Raw genomic sequence first — 26,730 nt, forward strand, 5'->3', positions numbered from 1 at the left:
AATTCCACACCAAACATAAAAAAGAGGGTGGACAAAAGTATTGGCACTGCTCGAAAAATCATGTGATGCTTCTCTAATTTGTGTAATTAACAGCACCTGTAACTTACCTGTGGCACCTAACAGGTGTTGGCAATAACTAAATCACACTTGCAGCCAGTTGACATGGATTAAAGTTGACTCAACCTCTGTCCTGTGTCCTTGTGTGTACCACATTGAGCATGGAGAAAAGAAAGAAGACCAAAGAACTGTCTGAGGATTTGAGAAACCAAATTGTGAGGAAGCATGATCAATCTCAAGGCTACAAGTCCATCTCCAAAGACCTGAATGTTCCTGTGTCTACCGTGCGCAGTGTCATCAAGAAGTTTAAAGCCCATGGCGCTGTGGCTAACCTCCCTAGATGTGGACGGAAAAGAAAAATTGACAAGAGATTTCAACGCAAGATTGTGCGGATGTTGGATAAAGAACCTCGACTTACATCCAAACAAGTTCAAGCTGCCCTGCAGTCCGAGGGTACAACAGTGTCAACCCGTACTATCCGTCGGCATCTGAATGAAAAGGGACTGTATGGTAGGAGACCCAGGAAGACCCCACTTCTTACCCCGAGACATAAAAAAGCCAGGCTGGAGTTTGCCAAAACTTACCTGAAAAAGCCTAAAACGTTTTGGAAGAATGTTCTCTGGTCAGATGAGACAAAAGTAGAGCTTTTTGGGCAAAGGCATCAACATAGAGCTTACAGGAGAAAAAAAGAGGCATTCAAAGAAAAGAACACGGTCCCTACAGTCAAACATGGCGGAGGTTCCCTGATGTTTTGGGGTTGCTTTGCTGCCTCTGTCACTGGACTGCTTGACCGTGTGCATGGCATTATGAAGTCAGAAGATTACCAACAAATTTTGCAGCATAATGTAGGGCCCAGTGTGAGAAAGCTGGGTCTCCCTCAGAGGTCATGGGTCTTCCAGCAGGACAATGACCCAAAACACACTTCAAAAAGCACTAGAAAATGGTTTGAGAGAAAGCACTGGAGACTCCTAAGGTGGCCAGCAATGAGTCCAGACCGGAATCCCATAGAACACCTGTGGAGGGATCTAAAAATGGCAGTTTGGAGAAGGCACCCTTCAAATATCAGGGACCTGGAGCAGTTTGCCAAAGAAGAATGGTCTAAAATTCCAGCAGAGCATTGTAAGAAACTCATTGATGGTTACCGGAAGCAGTTGGTCGCTGTTATTTTAGCTAAAGTTTGTGCAACCAAGTATTAGGCTGAGGGTGCCAATACTTTTGTCTGGCCCATTTTTGGAGTTTTGTGTGAAATGATCAATGTTTTGCTTTTTGCTTCATTCTCTTTTGTGTTTTTTCATTTAAGACAAATTAAATAAAGATAATAATACAAAGAATTTGTGTTTGCAGTCATTTTCAGGAAGAAACTGAGTATTATCTGACAGAATTGCAGGGGTGTCAATACTTTGGGCCACAACTGTATGTATACATTATAGCTATGGTAGAACATGAGAGATTTTCCCCCAGAATTCAGGAAAGTCTGGACTGTCAATCACAGTGCTAGATGCGAAAGGATGGAGAAGAAGCTGAATATTGATGGTGCACAAGCAGGCTGTATCACCTCCTTAACATGACTTACATATTACAGGAATACACATTGTTTTTAAAAGGACAGAGTGAGTCTAAAAATTATCCAACAAACTCTGAGAACAGTCTTTAATGAACTTGGCACCGTGGAGACATTAGGTGGGCATGATTATTCTAGTGACAAATCTGCTTTAAGGGATAGAAAAAACTAATAATGTAACTTCTTATGACTTATACAAACATGGATTCAAGAAGTGTCATTGTTATAAATGTAGCCATAATGATCCCAGCAGCTACTGTATGTTCCATTGAGAGATGAATGCTGATTAGTGACATATACTGTAGTTTCATAGTCTCACCAGGTTTCCATTTGCTTTTTTTGTTTCGGGAAAGAGCAGTGTTGCTTTATGCTTATTGTACTTATTATATTTGTTCTGTATGTATGAATAAAATCCTGGTAGAATTAATATACTTTTAACGAGCTTGTCTCTTGTTTATTCTTGTGCTGCAAAACAAGAGAGGTTCTAATTCGAAAAGCAGGTAAAAAAACAGTACATATTGTATTAAATAACATTGCTAGTTATCAAGCAGCGTCTAGACTCACTGGCGGCAATGAAAGTCACAAACAAATAAATCAATAATCAAATATCAATAAAGAAGGCATCAAACTGCTTTTGGCCTGGTCTTTCCTCATCAATATTTTTCATTTGTACGTCACAATGTTCCTTGTCATGGATAAAACACAATGTCCCACACATAAAACAGTGTAGTTTGTGCCTTAACCCTTTCATGTTCCAGCCTATTTTGACCTTAATGACCTGGCCATTTTTTGCAATTCTGACCAGTGTCCCTTTATGAGGTAATAACTCAGGAACGCTTCAACGCATCCTAGCGATTCTGAGATTATTTTTTCGTGACATATTGGGCTTCATGTTAGTGGTAAATTTAGGTCAATAATTTTTGCGTTTATTTGTGAAAAAAACGGAAATTTGGCAAAAAATTTAATTTTTCCAACAAAAATTTTCTTTTAGCATCAATTTTTTCATTTTCACATGGGTAACAGGATAAAATGGATCCTAAAATTTGTTGCGCAATTTCTCCTGAGTACACTGATACCTCATATGTGGTCACCCCTCAAAGTCACTTGAAATATGATGTGATTCCTAAAAAAATGGTTTTGTAAACTTTGCTGGAAAAATGAGAAATCGCTGGTCAGCTTTCTACACTTAGAACTTCCTATCAAAAAAATGTGCTTAAAAAATGTTGCTGATGTAAAGTAGACATGTGGGAAATGATATTTACTAACTATTTTTGTGACATAACTCTCTGATTTAAGGGCATAAGAATACAAAGTTCGAAAATTGCTACATTTTCTAAATTTTCGCCGATAAACGCAAGTAATATCAAAGAAATTTTACTACTTATTATTTGATAAAGTGACAGTGGTCAGACTTATAAAATGTGGCCTGGTCTTGAAGGTTTGGGGGGGATAAGGGGTTAAAACCAAGTATTTGAATAAGGGCTGAGAAGGACAGACAGCCATGGGGAACCATGTCAATATAATGTCCAGCTCAAAGTTAAGGCAGGCCACACCTTTGTATGCACACAGTGATGACAAACTAAAAAATAGTCCTAAAGAAATGAACTGGGATATTAGTTGGTGTACATGCAGCTTGTCAGTGCATGTTCACACTTGCCGTTAAACAGACAAAACCCAAGATAGAAATATAATAAGCAAGTACCCTGCAGAAAATAAATACAGAGAAATAGTGCATGAAAATAATAAAGGGTACTTAGTTAACATAATTTTGATTAAAAAAATCACAATCCATTGCACCACTTCACGGTTTGTACCTTGGGTTTTGTCTGTTCAGTCGACAGTGTGAACATGCACTTACATGCTGCATGCACACCACCTTATATCCCAGTTCATTTCTTTAGGTTTTTTTCCCATCTATTAAAGCTGATATCCATATTTGTTTTATACCAACAAATGCAAATTCCATCCAGCCTGGTAATTGAAGTCATACTTTCTGTGAAGACATCAGTACCACTTCAAAAGATAATCAGAGCATAACTTGTCAGCTACTGTTCTGCCAGCGTGGAATTCTGTATTTGATCTTCCTTCCCACTCTTCTCCTTGTGATTGTTGCATTTGCTAAAAGAATTCTCGAATTATAACATTGTCTATGCATTGTTCCAGAATGTAAATTTAGTATAGTGAAGCTGTCGTCTAGGTACAGAGGACTTGTCAGAGTTAGAAAACCTGTCTGTTTTACAAAATACTTACATTCCCAATTAAATATCAACTGTAGCATATTTTTTGTAGATCTCTGTGGTGTGTAGTTTCTTATTCCTCCTTAAAGAAACACTCCCATCAAAATTTTTATCCTCTTGATATATTCGAGTCATAATATTATACAGCACTGTGTACTTACAATTGCTCATTTTGCCTTTCTACCCAGTAAATTCTACACTTTTCAATAAGGTCTCTGAAATCACATGTTTAAAAACAGACAAAATGAATCCTTCTGAGGTTTATATAGAAACAGTAAGTCTCTTTTCCTTGCATATTTAGAACTACAATTCTTCCTCACTGCAAAGTATCTGGCAGTGGATGTCTTCCACCAGGGATTTTGCAGTGTATACATCTGGGTTTGAACCATTTACTCTGTGCTTTGTGTTCGGCTCCTCATTCCACTGAGCCACAGCAGGCACACCCTTTTCTCCCGATGTGTAGTTTATGTTATTCTTGCTTCCATCTTATTAGGGTGGCAGGTGTTTTCATTTACTCATTTATCTGCCCTATCGCCTTTCGGATGTGGCTTGATAAACTTTCCTCATGCTGGTATTTCCTACTGGAGATAGTCTCATTTGGATGTCCAGCCATAATGCTGTAGTTTAAGGCAGTCACTGACAGAACAGCTATGAATAATCTTTCTGCTGTTTATGTTCTTTACCCTGCACCTATTTTCTGTTTCTTTATAGGAAGTAGGTGGTATTAAGCATGTGAAACGCTCAATGGCCTTTCAAGCAGCATAGGTTTGAGTTGCCATAGTCTAGTCTTTGGTTAGGACTATTTCAGCTCACTCAGGAACTAATAGGGACTTTGGGGTCAGGATCTCTAGTCTTTACAGGAAAAAAGCATGGACAGTATCTGTTACGGTTCTGCAGCACAGGATTAGGGTAGGAGGGGGGAAAACTGACCCTGCACTGCGACTAGGCTGATACCCTATGATGGAGTGAGCGACCTATTCCTTGTGAATAGACCCACCGACGATCCTACCTTAATCTCCAGCGAAGACCTATAGATAGGGGGAAGGGGGTCCCGAAAAGATCTAAGGACTGGATACAAAAACAGGTCACCTCCTAGAAGAAAACAAAGAGAAGCCTGTAGAAACAAACTGAAAACAGAAACTAAGACTAGCAGAACCAGGTCCCAGAACTGCACTAATTTAACACACAGAAGGCAAAGCAAGGCTCCAAGCCAGACTTCAAGCAGATTAACACTGTTGTCCAGCAAGGAATGGGAGACAGGTGCAGGTTAATAAAGGGTGATACAATCACCTGACTCAAGACAAACCCAGCACCAGGGGAAAAAGACCAGCAGCCAGAACACTACAAGAAAATGGTGGATAGTCACAAACAGAACATATTCTAACAGTATCAGGTTTTTGTGTATCTATTTTCCTGAGTGAGTGGCTACACTGTCTTAACATTATCAACAGCCCGCTTCATTTTTTGTGACTGAAAAGTCATCATGGATGCTTTTTCACTGTGCAATTTCGGTCCTTATTTTTGGAGGTGGCAGGCATCACTCAGCAACCGTAGTATGCGCTATCCACCACCAAGCAGGTTCTAGTCTACTTAAAATAGTCTTCTGAGCCTAAGGTAAATTTAATGGACTGCTCCCACTGGGACCAGAGGAAGTTTTCCATCTTCATGTAAGTTGTGCTTTGATCTCCGTCCTTCCTATCTTAGAGAAGAGAGTAAACACATGGGTATTGTCGTGTTGTTGCTCTGTGGAGATCCTCAGGATTTTTCTGCCTGAGAATTATCCGTTATGTTCCTCACTTGACACTTTTTTTCTGTTCTTGGCCTCATTTATGATGACCCCGATAAACTTGCTGTTGCAGAATCAATGATCCGTAGGTTGGTTCAGGGAAATCGATAAGTGGAGGGCTATTGCTCTCAGTTTAGGCACTGGGCTGAGTGTAAACCTCCTGGAATAACTCAGCTCTCCACTGTAAATTCTGTCAGGGTCATTCTAGCCAGATACAAGATATGCTGGTTTATAGTCCCTCCCAGTTGTCCCTGGAACAAGCCATGTCACTGGCAGTGCGTTTGGACACACCTCTTAGAGATAAGAACACATCTGACGTTATTTCTGTGACTTCTCCTCATTCTATTCAGGCAGCAGTGTCGATGCAATTTGGAGCATGCAGAGACTTCAAGGAGGGAATTGAACTTGGAACACCTGCTCGTTTCTGTGTATAATGCTATCGAACGGGTTATGTAATGATTTAGTGTTTAATATACAATAATGAATTTCTTAAAGACAAAAAGAGAGAGAAAAAAATCATTAATATATAAGGACACTGGTTCTAAAGATTTGAAGTTATTACTTATGCATACTACTGGTTGGTTTTTTTTATAAGTGTCTGGATTTATAGTTACCTCTGCATTTGTTGACTCATGTTCTGCCTTAAGGCCACGTCACACACAGCAATCTCGCTAGCAAGATCACTGATTTTGTGACGCCACAGCGATCTTACCAGCGAGATCGCTGTGTGTGATGGGGATCAGCGACCTCACCAGCGAGATCGCTGTGTGTGACGGGGATCAGCGACAGGCCCCCTCGCTGGGTATCGCTGATAGTGCACGGCCGTTTTTTGATCGCTGGTCTCCCGCTGGCCAGCACGCATCGCTGCATGTGGCAGCGGGAGCCAGCGATCAGCAATGCTCCCAGCGCTCTAAGCAGGCGCTGGGAGCTAGTCTCTAAGGTAAATATCGGGTTACTATGCGGCGCGCGTCACTTAGTTACCTGATGTGTACCTCAGAAACCTGCGTGCTCGCAGCTCCAAGGTACACATTGGGTAGCTAAGTGACGCGCGCCGCTTAGTAACCCGATATTTACCTTAGAAACTAGCATCCTCGCTGGTGTTGATCGCTGGTGAAGCTGCCTGTTTGGCAGCTCACCAGCGTTCATGTAGCGATGCTCCAGCGATCCTGACAAGATCGTATCGTTGTCAGGATCGCTGGTGCATCGTTTAGTGTAACGGGGCCTTTAGATCTCATCTACTGATTTTACTATCACCAGATGAGATAGTGATTTTACAATAAAGTTTAGGTGCACAGTTTCAAATCTTGGTCATACTATTCAAGCATCTGCATTTGATAATTCTCCCCTTACCCAATGTCATGATACTTCTAAAGTTGAGAATGTTTGCATGAAAGTGGGGTTGTTACACACAGAATTACTTTAATTCATGGTGTTTTGTTCCTTACCACCTAAAGTTGTGTTGGGTATGCCCTGGTTGGTGAAAAACAGTTGTACCATCAATTTGAAGACTTACGTGGTTAAATCTTGGGGCAATTTCTGTTTTTCCAGTTGTTCATCTAAATCCTTGACATCTATTAGCTCTTCTTCCAGATTTTATTCAGGATTTTGAGAATGTTTTTATTTATACTTAATTTGAAGTTCTTCCCTCACAAAGGTCGTATGATTGAGCTATCAAATTTATCTCAGGGGCCAAATTGCCTACATATTGTCAGTAGTTTTGTTCAAAAGTTGAGGGACAAAAATCCAGTCAAAATTGTTAGTGAAAGAGCAATGGTTAGTGCTCTGGGGATTGATCTCCGAAGCTCAGGTTCATGCATCAGAGGGCCTGCAACCTGACAAGCTTTTTGTGCCGTCCTCGCTTTGCACTGATCTTAAAGAAGTGCATGACTCTGTGTTGGTCGGACATCCTAGTTCAACTGCCTCCATGGAAGCTGTTTCCAGGTCGTTTTGGTGGCAGAGTGTTTGAAAGGATGCTGATGAGTATTTCCTCAAATGCAGAGTTTGTCCCAGGTCTAAAGCCTCTCACCAGGCTCAGCAGGGTTTCTTTTGCCTAGCAAGGTTTTATCTCAACCATAGATGCATTTGCTCATGGATTTTGTCATGGATTTGTCTAATTCTAAAGATACTACTGTAGTATGGGTGGTGGTGGACCATTTCAGCGAGATGGTTCGCTTGTTTCCTTTTCCAAAATTGCCTACAGCTAAAAGTTTAGCTACATTGTTTATCTCTCATGTCGTTAAGTTACATGGTGTTCCTGAAAACATTTTATTTCCGATAGAGGGTTTCAGTTTATGACTAGCTTTTGATGTAGCTTTTGCTCCATTTTAGGAATTATGCTTTCTTTTTCCTCAGGTTATCATCCTGATACTAATAGTTAGATGGAGAGAATAAACCAAGAATTAGCACAGTATTTAAGATGTTTTGTTTCATCTAATCAAGGGGACTGGGTGAATTTTCTTCCTTTGGCTGAATTCGCTCTCAATAACCGCATCTGAGTTCGCTCTCAATGTGAGTTTTCAACCAGTTTTTGGAGATTTTTCTGGTTTGTAGTATGCGCTCCCAGAGGGATAAGCCGGATTACTTACCGGTAATGCTCTTTTAATGAGTCCACGACAGCACCCACTGGAGGTATCGGATCCGCCCATTTGGAACAGGAAACCCTACAGGAAAGATAAAAGGGGCGGTCCGCCTTTCCTCCTCAGTTTTACGTTTCAGAGTACCAGAAGGACCGCCAAGGATTAGGCAATGTTCTCTTATTTTAACATCTTTCTTATCCATTATTTGGTTAATATACTTTAACTATTGATATCCTTAGGGGGGAAAGTGAGCGGGTGCTGTCGTGGACTCATTAAAAGAGCATTACCGGTAAGTAATCCGGCTTTTTACTCTTCGCCACGACAGCACCCACTGGAGAGATTCCAGAAACCATCACCTGGGTGGGACCACCGTGCCAAGGATAGTCCTGCCAAAGCTTAAGTCAGAGGTTGATGAAAGATCAAGTCTGTAGTGGTTATAGAAGGTAGAAGGGGATGACCAAACTGCCGCCTTACATATAGTTTCAATCGGAACATCTCCCTTTTCCGCCCAAGAGGTTGCCATTGCCCTGGTGGAATGCGCCCTGATGTTCCCTGGAGGATCTTCGTTTTTTGCGGAGTAGGCTAAACGAATGGCCTCTCTGATCCACCGGGAAATGGTGCTCTTCGTGACTCCATACCCCTTCTTACAGCCCTGAAATGAAACAAATAGGGCCCTACTCTGCCTCCAACTGTTGGACCTCTCAATACATTTTAGGACAGTTCTTTTGACGTCCAGAGTATGGAACTTCTGCTCTTCCGGAGTAGAGGGATTTTTATAGAAGGTTGGGAGGAGTATCTCCTGAGATCTATGGTATTTTGTTGCCACTTTTGGCAGGTAGGCAGGGTCTGGTTTTAATACTAATCTGTCTTGGTATTCTTGGAAAAAAGGTGGATCTATTGACAAGGCTTGGATATCACCCACTCTTCTAGCTGAGGTTAGTGATACTAAGAGGGCCATTTTAAGTGCTAAGTATTTGAAGGGTATTGTGTCGATCGGCTCAAAGGGGTCTACCGTTAGGGCGTCTAAGACCAGATTTAGATCCCATGTAGGGACGGAGGGTATGTGGATTGGAGCTATTCGTTCACATGCTGTAATAAAACGAGTTATCCACTAGTTGCCTGCTATATTATGGCCATATAGTGCTCCTAATGCCGATATTTGTACTCTCAGTGTATTTACTGCTAAGCCTAAGTCTTTCCCCTTCTGCAGAAATTCCAAGATTGGGATTATCGGAACTTCTGCTGTATGAGGTACTGTATGGAATTGAAGAAATTTTTTCCATATTCTAGTGTAAATTTGGGTTGTGGACTGTTTTCTACTTTGTAGTAGTGTAGTAATTAAGGACTCAGAGAATCCTCTTGTCCTCAATAACTGCCTCTCAAATTCCACGCCGTCAAGTGCAAGCTGAGCACTTGAGGGTGGAAAAAGGGGCCTTGGGAGAGTAGATTGGCAGTCAGAAGGATCCAAGGATCTGTTATTGACATAATCTGCAGCCACGAAAACCACGGTCTTTTTGGCCAGAACGGTGCTATTAAGATTATTCTTGCTTTGTCGTCTCTGATCTTCCGAATTACTTGAGGTAGGAGGATCAATGGAGGGAACGCATACGCCAGGTTGAAATTCCATGGAACTAGAAAGGCGTCCAGTATGTCTGGGTGATCTGACGGAGATAGGGAGGCAAATGTTTTTATCTGCCTGTTCTCCCTTGTGGCGAAAAGATCCACCTCGGGTTGTCCCCATGCGGCTACTATGTCCCTGAAGACCTTCCGATTGAGGCACCACTCTCCTTGTCGTAGAGTGTGACGGCTTAGGAAGTCTGCCTTTTGATTGCTCTCGCCTCTGATATGAAGGGCCGAGAGGGACAAAAAATAGTTTTCTGCTAAGTTTAAAATTCTTGCCGCTGAAGACATCAGAGTCTCTGATCGAGTTCCTCCTTGTCTGTTTATATATGCCACTGTGGTGGTATTGTCCGACAGGATCCTTACATGCTTCTGTTGGAGCTGCGGAAGGAAGTTGTATAGAGCATAGAACACTGCAGTCAGTTCTTTTAAATTAGATGAGTAATCACATTCCTCTTTACTCCACCTTCCCTGATAAAACCCATTCTCCATATGGGCTCCCCAGCCCTGGGGACTGGCATCGGTGGTTACGATACAGGATGGAACTATAACCCATGGAACTCCTGAACATAATTGGTCATCGTCTAACCACCACTCTAGGGAAGTCAAGACTTCTTGTGACAGGGTTATTTTGCTCTGTAAATGACCACTATGTCGCTTATCCTCCTGGAGGATCTGGTGTTGTAGCGTACGGACATGGTACTGGGCCCACCGGACTGCCGGGGTGCAAGAATTTAGTGATCCTAATAGTGACATTGCTCCTCTTAAGGATACACGTGGTTTATCTATAGCTGCTTGTATTTTTTGTTTTGTGAGGATGATTTTTACCTGGGGTAGTAGACATCTCTGGGTCAAGGAATCTAGTTGAAATCCTAGAAATGTCTGGAGAGATTGCGGATCGAGTCTGGACTTTTGGATATTGATGATCCAGCCAAGGCTCTGAAAAGAGGAGATTGCGTCAGTCACGCGTTCAGTACATTGTTTGACTGAATTCCCAATTACTAGGAAGTCGTCTAGATATGGCACAATTAGTGTGTCCTTTTGGCGAAGGTAGGCCATCACTTCTGCCATCACCTTGGTAAATATTCTTGGTGCCGTGGAAAGCCCGAAGGGCATTGCCGCGTATTGGAAATGATGAATCCTTCCCTCGACTTCCACTGCGACTTTTAGGTATTTCTGGAATCTGTTGTGTATAGGGAGATGATAATAAGCATCTTTTAAATCAATCCCTGCCATTACGCAATTTGGGAAAAGAAGCTTTATAGTGGATCTAATTGATTCCATTTTGAACTTATAATTTTTTATAAATGAATTTAGCTTCTTTAAATTAATAATGGTTCTAAATGTACCGTCTGGTTTAGACACCAAAAACAGGGGAGAGTAAAAGCCTCTACCCTGTTGTTCCTCAGGGACGTCAACTAAAACTTTTTTAGCTAGCAGGACTCGAATCTCGTCTTCGAGAGCCTTTTGCTGAAGTGAGGAATTAAGGCGAGTTATAACAAAGAACTCATAGGGGATCCGAAGGAATTCAATCTTTATTCCTTCCTTGATTATGTTCAAAATCCATGGGTTTAACGTAATTTGTTCCCACTTGGTAAAAAAAATTTTTAATCTACCCCCAACTGGTGGGTCTAAACTTTTAATTTTTATCTCTCCTATATGTTGGCCCTCTGAAGATGGTACCCTTCTGCTTTTCGTCTTTCGTGGCCCATCTATTCGTTCTGTCCGATTGTCTTCTTCTCCCGAATGGCCGTCTCTTAAAGGTTTTCCTATAAAACGGAATGGGAGAATCACTGAAGGCCTTTTTCCTTTCTTTTGCCTTGGCGAGAATTTCGTCTAAGGCTTTTCCGAAGAGGAACTCACCCTCGCATGGGGTTGCACTAATTTTGGATTTTGACTGTGCATCCCCTTTCCAGCTCTTTATCCACAGCGCGCGTCTGGCGTTATTCACCAGGGCTGCCGACCTTGCTGCCAGTCTTAGGGTGTCCGCTGAAGCGTCTGCCATAAAGGCAGCTGCCCCTCTTATCAACGGGATGGCTGCACGCAGTTTCTCCCTTGACACTCTTTGCTCAATCTGCTGGTCTAATTGATCTAGCCATACCAGCATTGACCTAGCAGTACATGTGCTGGCTATTGCGGGTTTGAATACCCCGGTGGTGGATTCCCAGGACCTTTTGAGCGAAGATTCAGCCTTTCGGTCCAATGGGTCTGCTAACAATCCTGCGTCCTCGACCGGGATCGAGGTTTGTTTGGAAGTGGAGGATATGACAGCGTCCACCTTTGGTATTTTAGTCCATTTTAATAGATCTTCATCAGTGAACGGGTACTTCCGTTTTGAAGCGGATGGGAGAAAACCCCTCTGGTCGTGTTTTTCCCACTCCCTTTTGATGAGATCTTTAATTGCCGGTATCACTGGAAATGATCTCCTCTTTTTCTCTGCCAATCCCGCAAACATAATGTCCTGCGCGGTCTGGGCTCCCCTTTCCTCTTCACACCCCATAGTATTTCTAACCGCTTTTACCAGGTTATCTACGCTGTCCAGTGGAAAACATGCGCGTCCTTCCACCTCCGAGGATGATGATGAGGACGTGGATGCGAAGCCTGAGTTTAACTCCTGTTCTTCCTCTGATTCTGAACTAACAATGACCTGTTTTCTATGACTGGACTCTGCGGGAGTGCTGGCGCGGTTGATGGCTTGTACTTCCTCCCTAATTATGGCTCGGATATCCTTAGAAGTTATCGTCGACCCCTGCCTGGTCTCTTTAATGCATTGTTTGCAGAGTTTTTTGGGGTAGGAGTCAGGGAGAGGCTCTGAACATAATGCGCATTCGTTATGTTTTGTTTTTCCTTTTTTCTTTGACTGAAGTGGGAGGTCAAAGGTAAAGAGAGGGGGGAGGGGGGGGGGAGGAGAGGAGGTTAGCTTAATAGGTAGAGCATATACTTTGCACACTCACCCAGTGAAGCTTAATACCGGTTCGGATGGCTGAGACGGTTTGGATCGGGTTTCTGCTGCCTCGCTCCTGCGGGCAGTCTCTGTCCTGGCGCTGCGGTCCCTGGTGGAATTGCCCCCAGCTGAATCCCCTGCTGGGGTCTGCGACTCTGCGGGGGACGACATGGTTCCAACGTTGCAGCGCTGCAGCGCTGTTTTATCTATACACTTATCATACCCCCGGAAGTCGCCCTGTCACAGGGCGCATGCGCCGCGTCATCGCCATCTTACCCCGGAAGTTCAACCATTACTTCCGGGGTATAGGAGCGTCGGGCGCCGGCCCGCTCCCGCGCCACCGCTACTGACACGCGCGGCTCGCGCGCTCATGGCCTCACCATCCACGCTATACCCCCACCGATGGGGGGGGGATCCCCCGGATGCCAGACCGGCCCGCTCCCTGGTAAGACCGGGCGGCCCTCCCCGGACCCGGCCATTACCACTATGCCACCAGACGAGTGGGGAACAGTCAAACGGAGTCTCCCCCGACGCTGCTTCCGGACCGCAGCCCCTGCCGTTCCCGAAGAGACCGCACAGGCGGATGCATGGCCCAGGTAAGATCCTGCAGGATCCTGCTCCATTTGGAATAGGAAACCAAAACTGAGGAGGAAAGGCGGACCGCCCCTTTTATCTTTCCTGTAGGGTTTCCTGTTCCAAATGGGCGGATCCGATACCTCCAGTGGGTGCTGTCGTGGCGAAGAGTAAAAAAGATATTCTTCCTGTTTGATTAAGGTCTGTAGAGAAGTTGAAAATGGTTTTTTGATAACTTCCAATTGCGCCAAGAGTACTGTGAACCGCAGACGTAGGAGGGCATCTGTCTTTAAGGTAAGAGATTTTGTTTGGTTATTCTTAAAAAGGCTTCATCTTAAAATTCCATCAAGGAAATTTTCTCCTAATTTTGTTCATCCATAGTAGGTAATTGAGATCATTAATCCTGTGATGGTCAAACTCTAACTCTAGGTTGCGTGGAATATTAATAAATTCTTCCATTGCTCGCAGCTTAAAAAGTTTGAAGGGACATCTGGTCCTTAGGGCATCATTGAGGTTGACTTGGAGGAAGACAAAGAGTATGAGGTAGAATGAGTTTTGGGTTCCAAAAGTCTGAGATGTCAACTGCAATATTTCATTAAATTGAAGGGGTTTTGGTAGGGAGGATACTTCTTGAGTTGATGTGGAATATCATCTAGTGAGGAGGTTCTGTCCATGGCATCAGTGGTTGAGTATCTTAGTGGGTCCAGTGGCCCCTCTTAGAAGTGGGGGTACTGTCATGCATCCGGGTTTGAACACTTGAACCTGTGCTTTTAGGTCGGCATCTCGCTTTATTTTCTGGGTATCTAGTTTCTGTTATCCTTGCTTCAGTCATTTTAAGGTAACATGTGTTTTCATTTACTCATTTGTGTGCCCCATCAGTTTTCAGGTGCAACTTTACATACTTTCCCCTTGCTGGTTTTTCTTGCTGGTGATAAACCAGTCAGTGAAAGACCAGACAAGGTTTATCTCTCTGCTGTATTTTGATATTTACCCTGCACCTATCTTCTATTTCTTTTTAGGAAGTAGGTAATATTAGGAACATGAAGCGCTTGATGGCCTTCAGGCAGCATAGGTCCAACTTGCATTGCCTAATCTGTGGTTAGAAACACACATGTGACATGCACAATGTGAACAAGTCTGTTGGACCATGTTCACTCCACCCTGACTGAAACACAAACAAAAAGCACAGAATGACAAATGTGCAAAAATACCTTGCAATAAGACATATAACAGTAGTCAGCAAGTGCTGATAAAAGGTAATAACAAACACAGGGTATTTAGTCTATACGTTTTTTTGCAAAAAAATGTATACCAAGCTGCCTCACCAACGTCAAGGTAACCCGTATTGAAGCAGTCCCTATCTAATGTATTTAATACCTGAACATATGAACTGTGTCTAAATGAGCAGGATTAAGACAGGCGCTTTCTGGTATGGGCACGTGATGCAAGACAGCTCCTTATGTGCATGTCACACAAGAGAGGGGTGGGGTCTCTCAAATCATGCATAAGCATGAAAAAAACTGGATTAAAAACACACATGTGACATGCACAATGTGAACAAGTCTGTTGGACCATGTTCACTCCACCCTGACTGAAACACAAACAAAAAGCACAGAATGACAAATGTGCAAAAATACCTTGCAATAAGACATATAACAGTAGTCAGCAAGTGCTGATAAAAGGTAATAACAAACACAGGGTATTTAGTCTATACGTTTTTTTGCAAAAAAATGTATACCAAGCTGCCTCACCAACGTCAAGGTAACCCGTATTGAAGCAGTCCCTATCTAATGTATTTAATACCTGAACATATGAACTGTGTCTAAATGAGCAGGATTAAGACAGGCGCTTTCTGGTATGGGCACGTGATGCAAGACAGCTCCTTATGTGCATGTCACACAAGAGAGGGGTGGGGTCTCTCAAATCATGCATAAGCATGAAAAAAACTGGATTAAAAACACACATGTGACATGCACAATGTGAACAAGTCTGTTGGACCATGTTCACTCCACCCTGACTGAAACACAAACAAAAAGCACAGAATGACAAATGTGCAAAAATACCTTGCAATAAGACATATAACAGTAGTCAGCAAGTGCTGATAAAAGGTAATAACAAACACAGGGTATTTAGTCTATACGTTTTTTTGCAAAAAAATGTATACCAAGCTGCCTCACCAACGTCAAGGTAACCCGTATTGAAGCAGTCCCTATCTAATGTATTTAATACCTGAACATATGAACTGTGTCTAAATGAGCAGGATTAAGACAGGCGCTTTCTGGTATGGGCACGTGATGCAAGACAGCTCCTTATGTGCATGTCACACAAGAGAGGGGTGGGGTCTCTCAAATCATGCATAAGCATGAAAAAAACTGGATTAAAAACACACATGTGACATGCACAATGTGAACAAGTCTGTTGGACCATGTTCACTCCACCCTGACTGAAACACAAACAAAAAGCACAGAATGACAAATGTGCAAAAATACCTTGCAATAAGACATATAACAGTAGTCAGCAAGTGCTGATAAAAGGTAATAACAAACACAGGGTATTTAGTCTATACGTTTTTTTGCAAAAAAATGTATACCAAGCTGCCTCACCAACGTCAAGGTAACCCGTATTGAAGCAGTCCCTATCTAATGTATTTAATACCTGAACATATGAACTGTGTCTAAATGAGCAGGATTAAGACAGGCGCTTTCTGGTATGGGCACGTGATGCAAGACAGCTCCTTATGTGCATGTCACACAAGAGAGGGGTGGGGTCTCTCAAATCATGCATAAGCATGAAAAAAACTGGATTAAAAACACACATGTGACATGCACAATGTGAACAAGTCTGTTGGACCATGTTCACTCCACCCTGACTGAAACACAAACAAAAAGCACAGAATGACAAATGTGCAAAAATACCTTGCAATAAGACATATAACAGTAGTCAGCAAGTGCTGATAAAAGGTAATAACAAACACAGGGTATTTAGTCTATACGTTTTTTTGCAAAAAAATGTATACCAAGCTGCCTCACCAACGTCAAGGTAACCCGTATTGAAGCAGTCCCTATCTAATGTATTTAATACCTGAACATATGAACTGTGTCTAAATGAGCAGGATTAAGACAGGCGCTTTCTGGTATGGGCACGTGATGCAAGACAGCTCCTTATGTGCATGTCACACAAGAGAGGGGTGGGGTCTCTCAAATCATGCATAAGCATGAAAAAAACTGGATTAAAAACACACATGTGACATGCACAATGTGAACAAGTCTGTTGGACCATGTTCACTCCACCCTGACTGAAACACAAACAAAAAGCACAGAATGACAAATGTGCAAAAATACCTTGCAATAAGACATATAACAGTAGTCAGCAAGTGCTGATAAAAGGTAATAACAAACACAGGGTATTTAGTCTATACGTTTTTTTGCAAAAAAATGTATACCAAGCTGCCTCACCAACGTCAAGGTAACCCGTATTGAAGCAGTCCCTATCTAATGTATTTAATACCTGAACATATGAACTGTGTCTAAATGAGCAGGATTAAGACAGGCGCTTTCTGGTATGGGCACGTGATGCAAGACAGCTCCTTATGTGCATGTCACACAAGAGAGGGGTGGGGTCTCTCAAATCATGCATAAGCATGAAAAAAACTGGATTAAAAACACACATGTGACATGCACAATGTGAACAAGTCTGTTGGACCATGTTCACTCCACCCTGACTGAAACACAAACAAAAAGCACAGAATGACAAATGTGCAAAAATACCTTGCAATAAGACATATAACAGTAGTCAGCAAGTGCTGATAAAAGGTAATAACAAACACAGGGTATTTAGTCTATACGTTTTTTTGCAAAAAAATGTATACCAAGCTGCCTCACCAACGTCAAGGTAACCCGTATTGAAGCAGTCCCTATCTAATGTATTTAATACCTGAACATATGAACTGTGTCTAAATGAGCAGGATTAAGACAGGCGCTTTCTGGTATGGGCACGTGATGCAAGACAGCTCCTTATGTGCATGTCACACAAGAGAGGGGTGGGGTCTCTCAAATCATGCATAAGCATGAAAAAAACTGGATTAAAAACACACATGTGACATGCACAATGTGAACAAGTCTGTAGGACCATGTTCACTCCACCCTGACTGAAACACAAACAAAAAGCACAGAATGACAAATGTGCAAAAATACCTTGCAATAAGACATATAACAGTAGTCAGCAAGTGCCAACAGACTTGTTCACATTGTGCATGTCACATGTGTGTTTTTAATCCAGTTTTTTTCATGCTTATGCATGATTTGAGAGACCCCACCCCTCTCTTGTGTGACATGCACATAAGGAGCTGTCTTGCATCACGTGCCCATACCAGAAAGCGCCTGTCTTAATCCTGCTCATTTAGACACAGTTCATATGTTCAGGTATTAAATACATTAGATAGGGACTGCTTCAATACGGGTTACCTTGACGTTGGTGAGGCAGCTTGGTACACCTTTTTTTTTCAAAAAATCGTATAGACTAAATACCCTGTGTTTGTTATTACCTTTTATCAGCACTTGCTGACTACTGTTATATGTCTTATTGCAAGGTATTTTTGCACATTTGTCATTCTGTGCTTTTTGTTTGTGTTTCAGTCAGGGTGGAGTGAACATGGTCCAACAGACTTGTTCACATTGTGCATGTCACATGTGTGTTTTTAATCCAGTTTTTTTCATGCTTATGCATGATTTGAGAGACCCCACCCCTCTCTTGTGTGACATGCACATAAGGAGCTGTCTTGCATCACGTGCCCATACCAGAAAGCGCCTGTCTTAATCCTGCTCATTTAGTCACAGTTCATATGTTCAGGTATTAAATACATTAGATAGGGACTGCTTCAATACGGGTTACCTTGACGTTGGTGAGGCAGCTTGGTATACATTTTTTTGCAAAAAAACGTATAGACTAAATACCCTGTGTTTGTTATTACCTTTTATCAGCACTTGCTGACTACTGTTATATGTCTTATTGCAAGGTATGTTTGCACATTTGTCATTCTGTGCTTTTTGTTTGTGTTTCAGTCAGGGTGGAGTGAACATGGTCCAACAGACTTGTTCATATTGTGCATGTCACATGTGTGTTTTTAATCCAGTTTTTTTCATGCTTATGCATGATTTGAGAGACCCCACCCCTCTCTTGTGTGACATGCACATAAGGAGCTGTCTTGCATCACGTGCCCATACCAGAAAGCGCCTGTCTTAATCCTGCTCATTTAGACACAGTTCATATGTTCAGGTATTAAATACATTAGATAGGGACTGCTTCAATACGGGTTACCTTGACGTTGGTGAGGCAGATTGGTATACATTTTTTTGCAAAAAAACGTATAGACTAAATACCCTGTGTTTGTTATTACCTTTTATCAGCACTTGCTGACTACTGTTATATGTCTTATTGCAAGGTATTTTTGCACATTTGTCATTCTGTGCTTTTTGTTTGTGTAATCTGTGGTTAGGCCTATCTCAGCTAATGCAGAAACCACTAGGGACTGTGGGTTCAGAATCTCTAGTATGTACAGGAACCAGCGAAGTCAGTTGCAGGTTTTAGTGAGTTATTTATTTTCCCGAGTCAGTTGCTGCACTATCATAACATACAGTCATGTAAAATTGCAGTTCTAATGTTGACTCATGCAGTAAAAAAGGAAGCTTTATGTTTCTATGTAGAGCTTAGAAGAATTCAGCTACTTTCCTTTTAATTATGTGATGTCATAGACATAATGGAAAAAAGTAGCATTAACCAGGTAGAAGGGAAAAATGAGTATTTGAAAGTACACAGTGCTATACTGTATAATCTGATGACTTCAATATACTAAAGGCCCTGTCACACTAAGCGATATCGCTAGCAATATAGCTGTAACGTCACTGATTTTGTGACGTAGCAGCGATATAGCTAGCGATATCGCTGTGTATGATACTTACCTCTGACCAGCTCCCCCGCTGGTTATCGCTGATCGCGCGAGAACATCCTGGACCGTTTCTCGTCGTCAGCTTCCTGCTGGGCTTCCTGTGGCGCCGACGAGCGACTCGTGGATGCGGGTGGGAGGACGTAAGGATCGCCTCGTCTGACAGGTAAGTAGCGACCCCCGACCACTGCTATGTCGCTGGTGAGATCTGCCTGTGTGGCAGCTCACTAGCGACCAGTTAGTGATGCACCAGCGATCCTGACCGCGTCATATCGCTGGTCGGGATCGCTGGTGCATCGCTAAGTGTGACAGTACCTTTAGAGGATAAAAACCTTGAAGGAAGTGGAGTGCTTATTTTATACAGTGGTGAAAATAAGTATTTGATACACTCCTGATTTTGCAAGTTTTCTGTCTGTTTTATATCATAGGTACACTTTAACTGTGAGAGACATAATCTTAAAAAAATTTAGAAAGTAACATTGTATAATTTTTACATAATTAATTAGCATTTTATTGTAAATATTTGATACATAGAAAAGCAGGACTTAAAGGGAACCTGTCACCAGAAATAATGCTGTTAACCTGCAGATACGGTTTGCGGTTAATCATAAACATATCAAAATGTCCGGAATATATAAATACCACCTCAAAAAATTATTCATAAACCATATTCACCATCATTCAATGGCGGAAGAAGAGGCAAAAGTATAATGATATTAAAATTATTCAAAATTTATTACTCATTAAATATATAAAATAAACAAGGGATATACACAAAATTGCCGTGACTATGACAAAAAACAGAGACCGTACAGAAACTAGCAAAAAGGAAAGCACCAAAAAATTCATATAAGAAAATAATACTCCATAAATAGTATTTATAAAGTGCTTAATGCAATAGTTTAATTAACTTATGCCCATAATCTTAAAAAAATCTAGAAAATAACATTGTATGATTTTTACTTAATTAGCATTTTATTGAAGGAAATAAATATATAATACATAGAAAAGCAGGACTTAAAGGGAACCTGTGTCCAGAAATAACGCTGTTAACCTGCAGATACTGTTTGCGGTTAAACTGCAGGTTAACAGCGTTATAATGTTTGTCTGGTACCATGAGCCCCCTTCCATCGCTATAATCCACCCTCTAATGGCACTCGCCTGTGCAATGACAGTCCGGAACTTAGAGATATATTTATCCCTTCTGCATCTTCCTCTGCTTCCACCTCTTCCTCTGGGACCACCACCTCTTTCCGTGAACTATTCTAAGTGTGCTCGAGCATGTAGATGACGTAAATAGTGATTTACTTGACCACAAATGCGAGATCGAGGGCTGGCTGCTGTGCTGAGAGAGGGTTGAGTAGGGTGAACAAGACAAACTGCTGGACTGTGAGTGAGTTGCAAGCAGAGCTGTTATGGTAGATTGAGAAAGATGTGGTGTGCTCAGTGAAATAAAACAGCAGACATCTCCACTTCCATAACAGCTGACAGGCTCTCACTCACCCCGACTGTAAGGGGTAAACAAACAGAGGTTGTGCTGCTGGAGACCTGTTTGACAACACTTGCCACGGTGATGAAGGAAGCAGAAACAGCAGATGCGGTTGATGGGATGGCTGGTGGTTGGTGAGGCCCGCTAGCCCGCATTTTAGCACAGTGAGATTCCCAGACTAACACACGTTGATTGCACATGTGTTGGTTCATGCATGTAGTTAAATTATTGCAATTTTTGCCTCTACTGAGTCAGTTTTTGCAAATTTGGCAGTTAACGTGAGTTGGGTCACCCTTTGCAGTCTCAAAAAAGGCCCAGGCTAGGCAACCCTTGTCGTCCCTGCGAACTGCAGACCCACGATCGCTGCTGGCCACAGCCACAATTGTGGCTTAGGATGCAGTGATTGTTGTGGTTGCATCACTCCTTGTCTGTGCAGCAAGCCCCAATGTAACCTCCTTGTCTTTTTCCTCCACCTCATCAGCTGAGCTACTCAGCTGTGTGCCTCTGGGTTCACATCAAATGGGATCTACAACCTCATCCTCATCCTATCTGCTCTTCCTCATCTTGCACTGAGAATCATCCTCCTCCTCTTCCTGCCCTGACATCACAGTACAGTCCTCAGGTATCTGAGTCTCATCAGGACCACCTCCACCCCTGGGGGTTGACATCTCTTATGAATTCTGCTCGGACCCTACTTCAAACAGCTCTGGATCCAACTGAAAAAATTTTGGCCATTGGTGTAGAAGTTTTCCTCCTCTTTATTCTGTGAATCTTTGGAGCTGACCTCTGATGCCCATGGAAAAGAATGTGTGAACAGCTCTGCAGACTTGCCCATCTGTGGTTCCCCACAATTAGTTGGGAGGTTGGAGAGTTGTGACATGGAGGGGAAACAAGGGTCATTGGGGTGCCACCTCTGAGGATTGTACTGCACCTATCACCAATCAGGAGCCTAATCCCTGACTGCCCATAGTGATAGACAAAAAAGGTAAACAAACGCGGGAATACAATTAGCTTGAGAAAGACACCAAAGAGATCACGCCAGCTATCCGACAAGAGAACTCCAAGAAGGAACTAGTCAACTACAAGTACTTCCAACCAGACAGAGGGAAATAGAACTATCTCTGGCGCCTTTCTGAAGCGACTAAAGGTATTTAAACATCCAGCAAGGGTGTGTTAAGTACTAGAAGGAGAAGGATATCACTCCACAGCATAGATGCAAAATCCAGAAGGTGCCTGCAGAGCCAAGCGCAATGACCTCCTACAGCCGGATCCAGAAGGACTATCTGTCACACCTGACACATCCGTGACACAGGGCTGGGAAGGGAAGGAGCACTGCTTGATTTTTTTTTAATGCAAAATTTGATTGGTTCAGTAACAGATGCCATGTCGCATTTGGAGAGCCCCTAATGTGCTTAAACAGTGGAAACCCCCACAAGAGAACCAATTTTGGAAACTAGACCCTCCAAGGAATGTATCTACAGTAGATGTGTGGTAAGCATCTTAAACCTCCTGGTGCTTCACAGAATTTTAACATAAAGTTGTGAAAATAAAAAAAATCCCATTTTTCAATAATTTTTAATTTGTTTAGCCTAACTTTTTTTTAAAATTTTCTCGAAGGTAACCAGAGAAAATGGAATCCAAAATTTGTTCTACTGAGTACACCAATACCCCATATGTGGTCGAAAACTGTTTGGGTTCACGGCAGTTCTCAGAAAGTAAGGAGTAACATTTTGGAATTCAGACTTTGATGGAATGGTCTGTGGATTTTGTTGCACTTAGGGAGACCCTGATGCAGGCCTGGATTGATAATGTGCCCAACCGGGCATTTTCCTGCTGGGCCGCTGTCATGTGGGTCGCAGGCTGGCAGCGCCCACTCATCTGGCCTCTTGCCAGCTGATGCGGCCACTGGCTTGGCTGCTCTTCATGCCGCCGGCCCTCTGCGGGCACGGCGGTTATAGCAGGGAGATAAGCCGCCATGCCCCCCCCACGCACCCCATCCTTGCCCTCCAGAGACCCCCCCTCCGCAGCCACTTGCAGCTGATCATATGACCCCTGACTCCTTCCCTCCTGTGGCCTCATCACAGGTCCTGTGCGCACATCCCTGCCTCTTGGTGTCTGCCGGAGTCTGCTGTGCTGGTTGTCATGGTGCTGGATGAGGGAAATTTGTGTGGGGTCAGGAAGGGTTTACAGGGTGGATGTAGCAGAGCCGTGTGTGTGTACGAGGTGTACGGAGAGGAGCCTTGTGTACGAGATGTACATAGTGGAGCCATGTGTGTACGAGGTGCGGAGCCGCGTGTGTACAAGGTGTACGGAGCCGAGCTGCGTGTATGAGGTGGACAGAGCGGAGCCTTGTGTGTACAAAATGTACGGAGCAGAGACGTTTGTGTACAAGGTGTATGGAGCGGAGCCGCATGTGCACGAGGTGTATGGAGCGGAGCCGCATGTGTACGAGGTGTACGGAGCGGAGCCACGTGTACGAGTTGTACGGAGCGGAGCCATGGGTGGACGAGGTGCATGGAGCGGAGCCGTGTGTGTACGAGGTGTACGGAGCGGAGCCGCGTGTGTACGAGGTGTAGGGAGCGGAGCCATATGTGTACAAGGTGCACGGAGCGGAGCCGCATGTGTACAAGGTGTACGAAGCAGAGCCGTGTGTGCGAGTTGTACGGAGCGGAGCCATGCGTGTGCGAGATGTACATAGCGGAGCCATGTGTGAACGAGGTGTATGGTGCGGAGCCGTGTGTTTACGAAATGTACTGAGCCGAGCCGCGTGTATGAGGTGGACAGAGCGGAGCCATGTGTGTACAAAGTGTACAGAGTGGAGCCGTGTGTGTACGAGGTGTAAGGAGCAGAGCCGGATGTGTACAAGGTGTACGGAGTGGAGCCGTGTGTGTACGAGGTGTACGGATCAGAGCCGTGTGTGTATAAGATGTGCGGAGTGGAGCAGAGCCGGGTGTGTACGAGGTGTACGGAACGGAGCTGTGTGTGTACGAGGTGTGCGGTGCGGAGCCGGAGGTGCATGAGGTATACGGAGCGGAGCCGGATGTGTACGAGGTGTACCGAGTGGAGCAGAGCCGGGTGTGTATGGGGTGTACGGAGCGGAGCCGCGTGTGCACTAGGTGTACGGTGCGGAGGTGTGTACAAGGTCTATGGAGCGGTGGTGAGTACAAGGTCTACGGAGCGGAGCCGTGTGTGCACAAGGTGTAGAGAGCAGAGGTATGTACAAGGTCTATGGAGCGGAGCCGTGTGTGTACGAGGTGTACGGAGTGGAGCAGAGCCGGGTGTGTACGGTGTGTACGGAGCGGAGCCGCGTGTGTATGAGGTGTACAAAGCGGAGCCGGAGGTGTACGAGGTGTACAGAGCAGAGGTGTGTACAAGGACTATGGAGCAGAGCCATGTGTGTACGAGGTGTACGAAGCGGAGCCGGAAGTGTACGGAGCGGAGGTATGTACAAGGTCTACGGAGCGGAGCCGTGTGTGTATGAGGTGTATGGAATGGAGCCCTGTGTGTACAAAGTGTACAGATCGGAGCCTTGTGTTTACAGAGCAGAGCAGATCCGGGTGTGTACGGAATGAAGCCACGTGTGTGCAGGGTGTACGGTGCGGAGTGGAGCTGCGTGTGTATGGAGCGGAGCCGCGTGTGTACGAGGTGTATGGAGCAAAGCTGCATGTGTACAAGGTTTACGGAGTGGAGTCATGTGTGTACAAGGTGTGCAGAGCGTGGCCATGTGTGTACAAGGCGTACAGAGCAGTCGCATGTGTACGAGTTTTACGGAACAGAGCCATGTGTGTACTGAGTGGAGCCATGTGTGTGCGAGGTGTACGGAGCAGAGCTGTGTGTGTACGAGGCATACAAAGCTGAACCGTGTGTGTATGAGGCGTGCAGAGCCATGCGTGTATGAGGTGTATGATGGGGAGCATTCACACCTCCCAACCGTCCCGTATCCAGTGGGACAGTACCAATTTTGCGAGAGAGAGACTGCCCCAGCTGGGAGCTTACTTTTCCCGCGGACACAGGAGTACACGGTGGAGCCCCGAGGAGCACTTTAAAACTTGCACGTGACATTCTACCGGAAGTGACGTGCTAGAAGCTGACCGGAAATGAGGTAATTTCGGGAGGAGATTGTGACGGAACCATGGAGGCCCTTCAGGGAATGCTTCAGATCACTGTGTCCTCCTCCAACAGCGCAGACAGCGGGATTGCCTTGGAATCGGGGATGCCGGCCATGCAAGCGGGTCATGACATGTCCTGCACCGGGAGGCTCAGGTGGGCACTACAATGGGAGCCAGGCTGCCATAGTATCTTTATAGAATATTTCTTTATCTCTCTGTTTCTTTCTCTCTCTGTTCTTTCCTTCTTTCTCTCTCTAATCTTTCTTTTTTTCTTTCTCTCTCTCTCTGTTCTTTCTTTCTTTTCCTCAGTACCAGCCACTGTGCCCAAAATGGCTGATGTATATACACTGTACACTGTATGCACATCAGCCTCGAGTCAGCACCTATCTATTCGTAAGCCTCAGCAACAGTATATACGTAAGCCTCAGCACCAGTATATACATCAGCACCTGTATAATACACAGGTGCTGTGACTGATGTATATACAGGTGCTGGTGGGGTGATGTATATACTGGTGCTGACTTGAGGCTGATGTATATATGGGCTGTATGTATATATGGAGCGCCCTCCCAGGGCAGTGAGGTACTCGGTACCGGGCCCGTTGATCTCAATGGGAGTTGTCACAGAAGCTGTGACCTGGTCCGTGGCCCTGGGGCTCCATTGCAAAAGGGGGTGAAAGAACAATGAAATAAAATTGATGAATAGTTCGTGACGCCACCTGTGGTGTTCGGCAAGGGAGATGTTAAGCCGACGCTGCATGCAGATCCTCTGGGACTGGTGGTGTGTTGCAGCCAAGATGGTGAAGCTCCCCGCAGGTGGGGCTATAGTCCCAGGGCAGTGTAGATATAGGGTAGCTGAGAGGCGCAGGCAGTGTAGTAGCTGGTACTCGGATGTAGCAGTGCTGGGTGCGTAGGCGCAAGAATCAATGGAGGACACCAGGGCTTGTAGTTCCAAAGCTTTACTCACAGTCTGTAGTACACACAGGTGCCTGCCTCAATACTGTGTCCTCCGGGCCAGAGGCTCAATCAACCTCCAGGTCAGATGGAGTGCTCCCTTCCAACGCTCTGCCAACATGTACTGTACCTTTCTGAACGTCTCCTCTTATAGCGCCTTTAAGTGTGAAGATCTCCTAGTACTGAGTTACACTGGAGTTCCTACTGACAGATGTTCCCAAGAACTCTACTTGCTACAGCTGTAGCCTGCTTCGGGGACTCCTTACTCCTGAATCCCGGCTCACTATCAATGTTGCTGTTGTGCCCCCAAGTCTTAGATGGGAGAAGTGCATTTACAGCCTACTACTCCACCGGTGTCTGCTGCAAAACCATTAGTGTCCATGCAACCTCGGGGACCGGGCCCCGGCCTTGCGCTTAGAACTTCTAGGCAGGGTTCTCTCCTAACCCACGTCCTCTGTTCCCTTTTACTCCTTCGTTCCGTACTAATCTCTCCTTCTAATGGAAGATCAGGTTTCAGTTCAATGTCTTTCTCCTTCTTTCCTTTCCCGTGCCAGCAGACCCAGGTCACTGAGGTCTGCTGCAGCATCTCCTTCCTCCATCCCTCTCTCTCAGGGATCTTCTTTCCTCACTCCTCTCTGAGTGGCTTCCTCTCACAGACTGACCCGTAATCCTAAACCTTCCCGCTCTTTTATGTATTCTCAACTCCACCCGCCTCCCAGCACGTTTCGTGTTCCAAGCAGGGAGCCACCAAAGGTGCTCTGCTACACTCCAAGAAGGGAGCCGTAATGTGGCTTTGCTGAACTACCGTGTTGTGTGGGATGCGAGTGTTGGAGCGTGGTCAGGAGCCTCCAACTCACCTGGACGGTGGGGCACCACACCTCAGG

The 26,730-nt window shown here is 44.3% G+C and overlaps 1 protein-coding gene across 1 annotated transcript; it reads right to left on the reverse strand.

The window, feature by feature from the left end:
• Nucleotides 1-8,231: 8,231 nt before the first annotated feature.
• LOC141052750 (uncharacterized) lies at nucleotides 8,232-13,420 on the reverse strand. The gene is made up of 2 exons (XM_073550045.1): nucleotides 11,701-13,420; nucleotides 8,232-11,606 (listed from the first exon to the last, which is right to left on the reverse strand). Exons 1-2 carry the CDS (start codon nucleotides 12,335-12,337, stop codon nucleotides 9,583-9,585), a joined length of 2,661 nt encoding a protein of 886 aa, XP_073406146.1. The 5' UTR covers nucleotides 12,338-13,420; the 3' UTR covers nucleotides 8,232-9,582.
• Nucleotides 13,421-26,730: the final 13,310 nt, after the last annotated feature.

This window comes from Dendrobates tinctorius, unplaced genomic scaffold (genome assembly GCF_039654945.1).
Source record: "Dendrobates tinctorius isolate UK_male_01 unplaced genomic scaffold, ASM3965494v1 ptg000162l, whole genome shotgun sequence".
NCBI classification, from domain to species: domain Eukaryota; kingdom Metazoa; phylum Chordata; class Amphibia; order Anura; family Dendrobatidae; genus Dendrobates; species Dendrobates tinctorius.

What these genes read in the sequence shown, in the direction of transcription:
- LOC141052750 (XM_073550045.1), bottom strand. Translation starts at nt 12,337, where the DNA reads ATGGGGTGTGAAGAGGAAAGGGGAGCCCAGACCGCGCAGGACATTATG. An exon ending in TAGTGCAACCCCATGCGAGG is followed by an intron (nt 11,607 to 11,700) that starts GTGAGTTCCTCT and finishes TCCGTTTTATAG; the next exon opens with GAAAACCTTTAAGAGACGGC.